Source organism: Cydia splendana, chromosome 1, assembly GCF_910591565.1.
Source record: "Cydia splendana chromosome 1, ilCydSple1.2, whole genome shotgun sequence".
In the NCBI taxonomy this organism is placed as follows: domain Eukaryota; kingdom Metazoa; phylum Arthropoda; class Insecta; order Lepidoptera; family Tortricidae; genus Cydia; species Cydia splendana.
This window is the reverse complement of record NC_085960.1, coordinates 19420958-19433164: the sequence shown is the minus strand read 5'-3', so window position 1 is coordinate 19433164 and position 12207 is coordinate 19420958. Positions and strand designations below refer to the sequence as shown.

The window sequence follows — 12207 nt, the reverse complement described above, 5'->3', positions numbered from 1 at the left end:
TTCGAAAATAATTTTGTGAAACGTGTTAAGAAACTAAAACCTTTTTATCAGTCAAGGAAACCAGAGATATTTATAAGACGATTGCGTACTTTTGAGTGGTTGTCAATGTCACCATTTGAACTGTCGTTGTAAACAATGTTGTGGTTAGTATTATTAATATTAAGGAATAACATAACTATTTCATTCAACAATTGAACAAGTGGAACCACTAAGAAAGCGAAAATCCTGCAATGATTCTTACCGTGCTGTAAGCAGACCTAAAAATGGTTAGATGGCAACAAATTAGCATAATTTCCTGTCGAATACTGATTGTTTACAAGTAAGTTCATTGACCCTGTCACCTGTTAGGGTTAGAACAAAGTAGTTTTTTGCGTGGATGTTTAAAAGGTCATAATTTAGAAACGGTTGCCCATATTAACATAGTTTCTATGGAGAAAATATAGAGCTTAGGCTAAACTATCTCCCATTTCCGGAAAGGATCGTCGTGCCTTTCCACCCTGTATATCGCGACAATTAGAAGTCATTTCGACTATGGTTGTATGTTTTTTGCTGATGCGAGTATCCATCTTTTAAGGAAATTAGATATTATCCAAAATAGGGCGCTACGACTTATTACTGGAGCTATGATGTCATCTCCAATTAATTCTTTGGAAATAGAGGCTGGCATTGTTCCTTTATTTGTACGCAGATGTTATATCACTGACAAGTATGGTCTTAAGTTGGTTAGTCGTGATAACGATGTTACTTATAGATACTTAAATAATGTCAATATTCCAAATTATAATTTAATACCGTTTCCTAATTCTTCTTCTATAAGTGATGTTATAACTTATTTAAACTTTGAATTTCAAGATATAGTATATTGGTCTAATTTGCTTCCCTGTTTTGAACATGAATACAATGGTATTATGCGAGACGTGGTTGTTGAACTGGTCAAATTTGAATCGAAATATGACTTTTTGGAGTTTCTTGAAGATAAGACTGATTTTGTTAAATTATATACTGACGGCTCTAAAACTAAAGATAGGACCAGTTTTGCATTTTTTGACTCCTTTTTGAACATAGGAAAAGTTTTCGAATGTAGTAGTTATTTTTCAATATTTTCGGCTGAAGTATTAGGCATAATTTACGCTTTAGAACATATTCATGATAATTATATAACTGAGAATAAGTTTTTAATTCTATCTGATTCCATGAGCGCTTTACAAGCACTTAAAAATAAATGTATAAGTGCATCTGTAAATTACTTAATTTATAAGTTAAGAAGTTGTTTAAGTTCTTTATTATATAGAAATATTACTGTTGAATTTTGCTGGGTTCCGGGACATTCAGGAATTTTTGGTAACGAACTTGTAGATAAGCTTGCCAAATCCACAGAAAATATCCAAGTTTGTGATTTAAAAGTACCTCAGTCCGATTTAGTGCCTTTTGTAAAAGAACTTATGATTAGACGGTGGAACAACTCGTGGTCTAAATCCAAAGAAGTAAAAGGGAAATGGCTAGCTGAAATAGTCCCAGCACCTAGCACCAAGTCGTGGTTTGAATACCAAAGAAAATATGTAGAAAGGGCATTTATTACAACTATGTGTAGATTGCGTATTGGTCATGCTCGTTTTCCTGCACATCTCTTTAGATTAGAGCTAAGTGATTCTGCTGTTTGTGCACATTGTAATTTTAATGTATGTGATCTTGATCATATTTTTTTCCATTGTCCTGCATTTAATTTACAAAGGCTACTGTTTGTTGCCATGTGTACTATTAAGAGAGAAAACACCATACATCATTAAATAAAGGATTTAATACATAAAACACGGAAAACAGGCGTAGCTTCAAGTAAATCACCCTCCGACGCAGTAATGGCGAGCGATCCTCGTCTGACAGTCCGCGTCGCGCCAGTCGTGGTGTCACCATTGACACCTGCCGTAGGGCTGCGTTCGAGCAAACCACATAATCGGTTATCAGTTCGGCCTCCTGATGAAAAAACCTTCGCCCACGAAGGTCAGCATGTAGCACCACAGCACTTCCGTCTTCGCGCACCTCCGAAGTCGGTTAAAGGGAATCGTGACGTAGCCTACTGGTACTCAGCGACTCCGTTGACCGCGATGACTGTGCTACACATATCAAACAAAACACAAGCCAATTTGCATCTGTTACAGTGCCAAGCCATATTCTGATGTTGAGACCCCTTTAGGTCACATCAAAGTTTCCTATTTCTTAAAGTAAGGCTCTTTAAGCACTGTAGTAAGTATTGTAGTTTTTATGAAGTTATCACGGTATTGTAAATTCGATAATCAACTCTCAAACAATGAGCAGTCGTCGGCTTATATTATATCTAACCGTGTACTACCTCTTTTTATTTTATTTTAGGAGAATTAAAGAATTATCATGTAGTCAATAGTGACCTTTAAAGCAATTCTCATCTATGACATACACATTCACATATCAGTTCTTAAATGAAACATGATGTACTCAATACTCAGCTCTCTAAGCAAGTATCAATTCCTGAACGAAAGCATCATGTAGCTAAATATAAATTCTTAAGGCAACCATCTTGTAGACAACTGTCAGCTCATAAAGCAATCATCTTGTAGGCAACTGCCAGCTCTTGAATCAAATATAGACTTCTAAAGGAAAACATCATGTAGACACATATTAGCTCTTAAAGCAAACATCATGTAGAGTCTTCATTGTAGACAACTGTCAGCTCTTAAAGCAAACATCTTGTAATAAACTGTCACCTCTCAAAGTGAATAACAGTTACTGAAGGAAAACATCACGCAGATGTCGTAGATAAACTGTCAGCTCTTAGCACACACACCTCAACTGGACTTTTATTTATTTGTTCAGCCCTTTGAGTAGCTTTAAATCATGGGCTCTCTATAAGTAAGCAATTTAGTTTATTGTTTTTTTTTTTAAGCTAATTGGTATTATAGAGCTCTTTAACAGATTTGTAACATGACATCTTTAAGAAAATTTATAACATGGGCTTTTTAAACAAATTAGTATCATGGGCCCTCAAGCACACTTGTCATATGGACTCTTTTAAACCGATTTTGTAAAATGGGCTCTTTAAGCAGATTTGTAACATGGGCTCTTTAAGCATTTTCGTAACATGGGCTCTTTATTGTATCATAAGCTCTTTAAGCTGATACGTTTTATGGGCTCTTTAAGCATATTCGTAACATGGGCTCTTTAAGCAGATTTGTAACATGGGCTCTTTAAGCAGATTCGTAATATGGGCTCTTTAAGCATTTGTACCATAAGCTCTTTAAGCTGATACGTTTTATGGGCTCTTTAAGCAGATTTGTAATATGGGCTCTTTAAGCAGATTCGTAATATGGGCTCTTTAAGCAGATTTGTAATATGCGCTCTTTAAGCATTTGTATCATAAGCTCTTTAAGCTGATACGTTTTATGGGCTCTTTAAGCAGATTCGTAATATGGGCTCTTTAAGCAGATTTGTAATATGAGCTCTTTAAGCATTTGTATCATAAGCTCTTTAAGCTGATACGTTTTATGGGCTCTTTAAGCATATTCGTAACATGGGCTCTTTAAGCAGATTTGTAATATGAGCTCTTTAAGCATTTGTATCATAAGCTCTTTAAGCTGATACGTTTTATGGGCTCTTTAAGCATATTCGTAACATGGGCTCTTTAAGCAGATTCGTAATATGGGCTCTTTAAGCATTTGTACCATAAGCTTACGTTTTATGGGCTCTTTAAGCATATTCGTAACATGGGCTCTTTAAGCAGATTCGTAATATGGGCTCTTTAAGCATTTGTACCATAAGCTCTTTAAGCTGATACGTTTTATGGGCTCTTTAAGCATTTTTTTGTGACATGGGCTCTTTAAGCAGATTTGTAACATGGGCTCTTTAAGCAGATTCGTAATATGGGCTCTTTAAGCATTTGTACCATAAGCTCTTTAAGCTGATACGTTTTATGGGCTCTTTAAGCAGATTTGTAATATGGGCTCTTTAAGCAGATTCGTAATATGGGCTCTTTAAGCATTTGTACCATAAGCTCTTTAAGCTGATACGTTACACGGGCTCTTTAAGCTTACTTGTATAATGGGCTCTCTAAGCATTTGTATCATAGGCTCTTTAAGCTGATACGTTACACGGGCTCTTTAAGCATTTGCATCATAGGCTCTTTAAGCTGATGCGTCTTGTAACAGGGGCTCTTTAAGCATTTGCATCATAGGCTCTTTAAGCTGATGCGTCTTATAAACAAGGGCTCTTTAAGCATTTGCATCATAGGCTCTTTAAGCTGATGCGTCACATGGGCTCGCTAAGCTGATATGTCTCATAGGCTCGCTAAGCATTCGTATCATGGGCTCGCTAAGCTGATACGTCTCATAGGCTCGCTAAGCATTCGTATCATGGGCTCGCTAAGCTGATACGTCTCATAGGCTCGCTAAGCATTCGTATCATGGGCTCGCTAAGCTGATACGTTATATGGGTTCAAACATTTGTATCGGTGGCTCTTTAAGCATATAGATTGGACTTAGTCCCGCTATCACACAGGCTGCCTCAGTCACGCACCGCCGCTCAGGTGCGCAGTCGCGCACCGCCGCTCAGGTGCGCAGACTCGCACCACCATATAATTGCACAGACTCGCCCCATCGGTCGGCGCGCAGACTCGCACCGCCGCTCAGGCAGGCAGACCCGCACCGTCATGCAGGCGCACAGACTCGCACCGCCGCTCAGGAAGGCAGACCTTTGCCAGTACATTCTGCAACCATAACTCAGGGCAATAACTCTGTCATAACATAACATATTTGGATTCAACTTTTGAAATTATGGTTCAACTATCCTTGGCTCACTCAATATTTTCTAATAATTCATCAACATAATATTTGATCAGAATAGATTTAATGTCTCCCGTGGAAGACCTATGATGCCCGGCAGTGGAACATTGCACAGGCGGGTAATAAATTAATAATCTTGGCTTCAATTACATCAAGATTCCCACACAAGACATGTCGCATACTCTATCGAGATTCTTTATGAAGTATTGACACTATCCCACACATAAAAAGGGTTTTGTTAGAATAAGTAATGTGAATAAAACATGTGGACAATTTATTAGCTTAAGGTGTAGGTATACCAATACTGTATGAGCTTTAGTAAGCCATCTTTCAATGTTACTTCTTCCCATAACGATATGCCAGGTTTACCACCTTCATGACAATACAGCAATAATTTATTATATTTTATCTTTTATAACACATATGTAGTGCCATTATATTATTACCATTATTCTATGACCTTGTCAGATTTTCAATAAAATGGGATGTAGTAGTATGATTTTCTTGCATGGAAAACCAAATACTTCAACTTGTTGAAACAAAGAACTTGTATTGAGAATACTTAACTTCTCTCATAGTGGTACATGCAGCGTCCAACTTGGCAACTTTTAACATACTACCTGCAGTCATCTCTCACCGCAGATTTCTTTCACTGCCAAGAATTCCTTATACCATCCAGTTCGGTGAGGACTCGCATCAAGCAGCTGCAGTAGCCATTTGAAGAGACATTTGAACATTCTAACAACACACAACATACAACATTTAACAAACAACAAAAACATGTGATATGTTTCTGTCACATCTTATTCCACATTATTATTTGTCAATTACATATAAGATTATTGCCTCAATTCAATTCAAGTAGTTTTGACTATGTTTTCATGACTAACCAAGACTAAACTAGTAGGTCTCTTAAAATGACACAATTTTCAATCAGCAACATAATATGAATAGTAAATAATTTAAATAAACTCTTTTACAAGTAGGTATCATCAGTCATCACCATATCAATTGTCCCTTTTTTATTTTTTTATTTATTAATTCACTGAACTGACTGCCTGTTATGTACAGTCAACATTAAGAGTAGGCACAGCTCCTTATTAACGGCACATGTCACTACATCCTTTCCATTTGGACATCACTGGCCTTTAGTGGCTATGCTGACCTGTTCTATTTTAGTAGAAACATATTAACACATTAATTATTTAGTGTAGGTGCATGACAATTTGAATATGTTAGGAACATGCCTCAATAGCCGCTTTTGAGTATAATTTGTGTAAGTCAATTATATATCTGATCACTCACTTGTTATTATTTTTATTATTTTAACCATGCTATAACTACAAATTATATGTGAATGTCGCTCACATAACACAACAGTATAATTTGGCCTTACCTCATTCAATTTTGTATCGCTGATTATATTTCTTATACTGCCAAAACCTTTTACACGGGACAGTATTACTTACTCATTTGTGTGCAATCATTCTGAAAGCGCAAGGCTTCTGTGAGTATGCAGACATAAAGCTTGTTCTGGTAAACAATACCTCCTGCATAAAACACATTTATTCTGTGAAAATATAAATGAAGCAACAACTTTATATGAAATGACAATTATTACCATCTTTCCCATAATGTGATCATGCTTCACTCACACTCACACACAAACAACATTCTCAAAGGGAGTATTTCAACATAGCCTTATAAAACTATGCCATTCAATGACAGCAACTTGGTCGATCTTGCATAAATAGGCATAATAGCTCAGGTTCTCTATTACATTCAAAACAATAATATTCAAAGTGTAATAATAATCATACACCACATAAGTACTCTCAAACTATATTGCTTTTAATCTTAGAATGTTTTGATATATTAGTAACTTAAAGAATTACTCAATGTTAAATAACCAATCTTTTATATCGGTAACATGTAAAATACTTAATCCAATTGTTTTTATTGCTAATGCCAATATTTTCCGACATCAATCATAGACTAGGCGTTTAAACATAAACTCATACACCATAAGCCAAACCACTATGACTGATAAATTTCATAATCAATTTAATAACACCTTGATAGAACTTTCTGCGCTGAACATGCAACATTGTCATCGTAGTATGATTTTTATGAAATTTGAGTCCAGAATAAATATTACAGTGTGTCTATAATGTCATTGCAGTAGTCTAGCTGGCATTCATAATCATAATACTTAGTAATTTTGAGTATTGCCCTTTTTTGCATATTTTAAGAGTAAAATAATTATGACCATTCTTGTTTACATGGTTATATGCCATAATAGCTAATATTTTAGGCTGTAAATTGTTTGCATGTGTGCAATACTATTCTACACTAAGTGGATAAGACAACCGTTCACAGATTTTCCTTGATTGTATAATGATATTCAAGACTTGACACTATGGCACTTAGTTCTTGGATTGCTTACCCATAGAACATTAAATTATAACTTACGTGGCTTGAACATCGTTCCAACAATTGAAACGACACGATATAGCTTACCAAATGTCGTATTCCAACTAACTTCTCGTATTGGACAAGAGTGGCATGACGCCATGAACCACGGTGATGTACACCGTCAACAATAATTTTCTTCATCAAATATGCCTTAATAAGGCTTCACCAAAGATTTGTTTATATTATTCAATGATGAATGGTGCGAATATAATAGTAAAATCACTTGAACCGGCGTTCATTTGGTTAGCAACAATAAGCGAGTAAACTACTGGCTTTTTGCCTTTTATAATATATTGTGGACGTAAATTACGCATCTCGCTTCTGAACTATTAAGAGAGAAAACACCATACATCATTAAATAAAGGATTTAATACATAAAACACGGAAAACAGGCGTAGCTTCAAGTAAATCACCCTCCGACGCAGTAATGGCGAGCGATCCTCGTCTGACAGTCCGCGTCGCGCCAGTCGTGGTGTCACCATTGACACCTGCCGTAGGGCTGCGTTCGAGCAAACCACATAATCGGTTATCAGTACGGATACAGGTTTGCAAGTCCTGCCAAACTCCGTACAGGGTCTTTTGAAATATAAACAATTATATCCTGTAATCTATGAATTTGTTCTTCACACTATTGGCAGTTTGTAAATATTTTATAAGTGATTGAAATAACCAGTTTATGTCTAATGTAACGTTTAGATTCATTAATTAATATTATAACATTGTATTTTGTAATTCGTTGTTAGATTTTAGGTTCAAGCTGTGCATTGTAATTATTTTTGTGTTTTATGTTTTAAGTTTATGTCTAATGTAACTTTTAGATTCATATCATATTGTATTGTGTATTAGTAGTTAGATTTTAGGTATAAGCTGTGCATTGTAATTATTTTTGTTTTGTGTTTGAGCTGATGGCCTAGTTGCCAATGCTCATAATAAATTAAAAAAAAAAAAAAAAAAAACAAAATGACATTTCTTTTTTGTCATTTAGTTTTGTCAAAATGGCGTTTAGCTTTCCTGCTTTTTCCTATATTATAGCCCTTATAATAGACGCATTCCTTATATTTTTCTCGATTTTCCATGTGATAGCTTTTGATGAACTTAAAACTGATTATAAAAATCCAATAGATCAATGTAACAGCCTCAACCCGGTACGTATTTGTTTCTTATAAGAAAACCTGGGTGACGACTTTGTTGTAACCTATTTATCTGTTTCCAGCTAGTCCTGCCGGAATATCTGCTGCACTTGTTTATAAACGTGTTATTCCTGTTATCGGGAGAATGGTTTTCGCTGTTGATTAACGTGCCTTTGATTCTGTATCACATACACAGGTTAGTAGAGGTTAGGTTATGTTTATGTGACGAGAATGCTAATTAAAGATTTACCTTCGACGGCATGAGTAATGTGTTTGTTATTTTACAATGCAGATACCGCACGCGGCCAGTTATGTCAGGGCCTGGCCTGTATGACCCCACAAGCATAATGAATGCAGATGTTCTGACAGTTTGTCAAAGAGAAGGCTGGATCAAATTGGCGTTCTACCTCTTGTCATTCTTTTTATACTTATACGGGTAAGTTTGGCATGTGTGATTAACACATTCACTGCCCCCGACGCACATGTGCGTCCACCGTCATACAAGTTTGTTCCTAGGCCACGCCCCCTGGCAGTGAATGCGTTAATAGCCAATTAACTGCACATTGAACAATTACGAGTTGGATGGCAGCCACATTGTACTGTTGCTCTCTCTTCATTTCTCATATTCTATAGAAGCACTCAAGTATCAATTTATAATTATACTTATACTGTACTATTTAAAGAGGCTTATAATCTAAATATATCATAGAAACTTAATACTCATTTTGCATTCGAAAAATAATGCATTACTAAATAGGTAACCAATGGTAATTCAATTGTCATACTAAATAATACATGCTGAATCTATTTATTTCAGTACTTGACTTAGCTTCCCATAACATCAGTCAGTGTGAAAAGGTCTTTTTAGTCACCTTATATAGTACACTTTACCAAGTAAATTGATTCAGTAAATAGTGAAGCAAAGTAGTAGTAGTAGGCATCAAACATAGCCCTAGATGAGCTCAAAATGATTTGCTTTACTTTTCTTTCTATCTTAGCCCCCGTTGACGAATCCCTTGTCAAATATGTTAATAACCTTCTTGTTCTTGTTATTTTTCAGAATGATTGTGGTGCTGATTGCAGCATAATTTGGATGGCAGACCCTAATGTTAAGTGGTTTACTGTTGTTTATATTTAGCACTCCTTAAGTCAAATAGTATGAGGAACAAATTTGTGTAAACGGTGTAAACACCCTGACAGAGAGATTCATCATTTTACTAATCTGTGTGTATTGGCAGATCTGTGACAATACATACTTTTTTTTCTTACAGTTCAGTTTACTCTCATTGTAATGAACACTTGAAAAACTATTCAAAAACAAAATGTACGAGGGCTGCCTTTTAAGTTCTGTCGTTTGGTAAAACTAAAGACAATATAACTGTTAATTGGTATTTATTGTTTTTCAAAGTAATCACCGTGATACGTAATACACTTTTTCATTCGATCAAACCAGTTTTCGAAACACTTATTAAAGTCTGAAGTCGGGGTCTCCAAAATGGCCATTTTGTATGCCTCAACCGCTTCTTCAGGCGTTCGGTACCGTTGACCACGAAGTCGTTGCTTAATTTTTGGAAAAGTGAAGAAGTCATTGGGGCTTAAGTCTGGACTGTATGGCGAGTGTTCTAGATTTTCGACGTTTTGCTCTTTTAAAAACTGTCTGCCTAGCGGTGTGTGAGCTCGCATTATCGTGGTGCAGTACTATACGACGTCGGGGGTTGTTTTTTCGGAACTCGCTGATAACTTCTGGTAAACAAACATTGGTATACCAGTCAGCATTGACCGTTTTACGATCCTCTAGCACGGTGGTGGCAACGTGGCCACTTTTCGCTACAAACGTGGCGACCATTTTTTTCGAAGTGCTCCGTGAGCGTATTACTTTGGTCGGTTTTGGCTCAACTTGGAACACCCAAACAGTCGACTGCTGTTTAGAATCCGGATCGTAGGCATATATCCAAGACTCGTCACCACTGATAATGTCGTAAACGTGTTTAGAGTTTCCTTGGTTGATTTTTCGTAGAGTTTTGAGACACCATCTAACGCGAGCCGTTTTTTGGTCTTCACTAAGTAAATGTGGTATCCAGCGTGAGATCAATTTTTTTACGCCTAAGTGGTCATGCAAAATATTTTGAACACTGGTCCCTGAAATACCCAATGAAGCTTCTATCTCACGGTATGTCGCATGGCGATCTTCGACGATCAGTTGCCGTACAGCATCAATGTTCTCCTGAGTCACGGCTGTTTTTGGTCGACCTTCACGATGCCTAGCACTAAAACTAGAGCAACCACGTTGAAATTCTAAATACCAACGTTACACAGTGCGTAGGCATGGTGTTTCATTATTAAAAACAGTAGTCAACTCTTCAAAGCACTGAAGACGCGTTAAACCTCTTTTGAAGTTGTAAAAAATTATCGCACGTAAATTTTCCTTCGTAATTTCCATTTTCACAACTGACTTGTCAACTTTGAACCGACGCTGTTCTGAAACGATTCGGCCGATCTCGAGTCATTCTTTTGTTTTCGAGTTCTAAATTCAAATATTTTACGATAATACTAGTTTTTTTTTATAAAATCGCGGGAGGTTTGCAAACGACAGAACTTAAAAGGCAGCCCTCGTATCAGGTAAAAATATGTAATTATTGTTGTGTAAAATAAACCAAAATGTAGATTAGTAGCATTAGAATATGTCATCCCTGCCTAATACCAAATATATTGTAAATTATTACAGGTCATGAAATTATTGTAATACTTTCTATGTTAACAATATTTTGTGGATCAAAGAAAATTACAAAAATCATATTGTTGATAAGTACTTAATAAAATCTGATCATAAAATGAACCTATTCATTGTAGAATGTGATAGCAATACTAACAATGTATTAATTATCATGCCTAGTTCCACTTGGGTAAGTGTGATGAATATAATGATAACAGCATATCTGTAACTTTATCCTGTCGCTGTTTATTTATATCAATGTCTGTCGGGGTAGTTGCCCTATACTGTTGCGATTCTAGTGACTGTTTGTGAATGAAAGTATTTTATTACTTAATAAAAATTACTGCTAATAATTTATGTATTTAATACAAACTTTTTGATTTTATGTCCACTCTGTTAGTTTTATTTTTCAAAACGTCCGGGTTCGATTCCCGAGCTGCGTACACATTTTTTCTAAATGTATGAATGCAGTTTTTCTTGTTACTAAAATCGATGACATGGTTCCTAAGAAGAGATCGTCGTATGTCTTCTATAGTTCATTTATTTTAGCATTAGAAATAAGGTAAACAATCTGGACGTGTCTTTTAATTGAAACACATTTTAAAAATAAGTTATGGCAAATATGCAACAATTATGAATCTAATATGATCATTTATATTCTTCTGCTTTCATAAGTAATAGTTACTGATTTTTAAAAAGCGTTTTTCAATTAAAAGACATGTCAAGATCGCTTACCTTCTTTCAAGTTCAAGTAATGCTAAAAAAACGAACTAGTTTCAGATTTTCCCATACTGACCGATCTAAATGGGCCACCCTGTACAGTCAGCGTCGTATCGTATAGTAAGTAATTAATTTAAGTTTACCGAAACACAACTAAGCATGTAATAAATAATAATAGTATTAAGTATTAATTAATAATAGTATTAAGCAAACGCGGATTGGACCGCGCGATCTCGCCAACTATTACATAAACCCTAGAGGTTTCCAATAGTGGCATGCATGTGTAAAAATTGTATTAAAATTTAAAGTGAATAAATAAACTAAAAAGAAAAAAAAAAACAGTAGCATTCAAAGTATTCTA

The 12207-nt window shown here is 35.7% G+C and overlaps 2 protein-coding genes across 3 annotated transcripts; both read left to right on the top strand.

The window, feature by feature from the left end:
• Nucleotides 1-543: 543 nt before the first annotated feature.
• Nucleotides 544-1787, top strand: LOC134798166 (uncharacterized). Its single transcript, XM_063770513.1, has one exon. It carries the CDS (start codon nucleotides 624-626, stop codon nucleotides 1785-1787), a length of 1164 nt encoding a protein of 387 aa, XP_063626583.1. The 5' UTR covers nucleotides 544-623.
• A 6469-nt stretch (nucleotides 1788-8256) lies between these two features.
• LOC134791454 (protein cornichon) lies at nucleotides 8257-11487 on the top strand. 2 transcript variants are annotated; one of them, XR_010144303.1, is made up of 5 exons: nucleotides 8257-8428; nucleotides 8497-8609; nucleotides 8706-8849; nucleotides 9474-10732; nucleotides 10810-11487. XR_010144303.1 is itself a non-coding variant. In XM_063762485.1 (4 exons), exons 1-4 carry the CDS (start codon nucleotides 8279-8281, stop codon nucleotides 9499-9501), a joined length of 435 nt encoding a protein of 144 aa, XP_063618555.1. In that variant the 5' UTR covers nucleotides 8257-8278; the 3' UTR covers nucleotides 9502-11487. The 2 variants fall into 2 exon arrangements, 1 of the variants encoding a protein (XP_063618555.1); XM_063762485.1 differs by having other exon boundaries at nucleotides 9474-11487.
• Nucleotides 11488-12207: the final 720 nt, after the last annotated feature.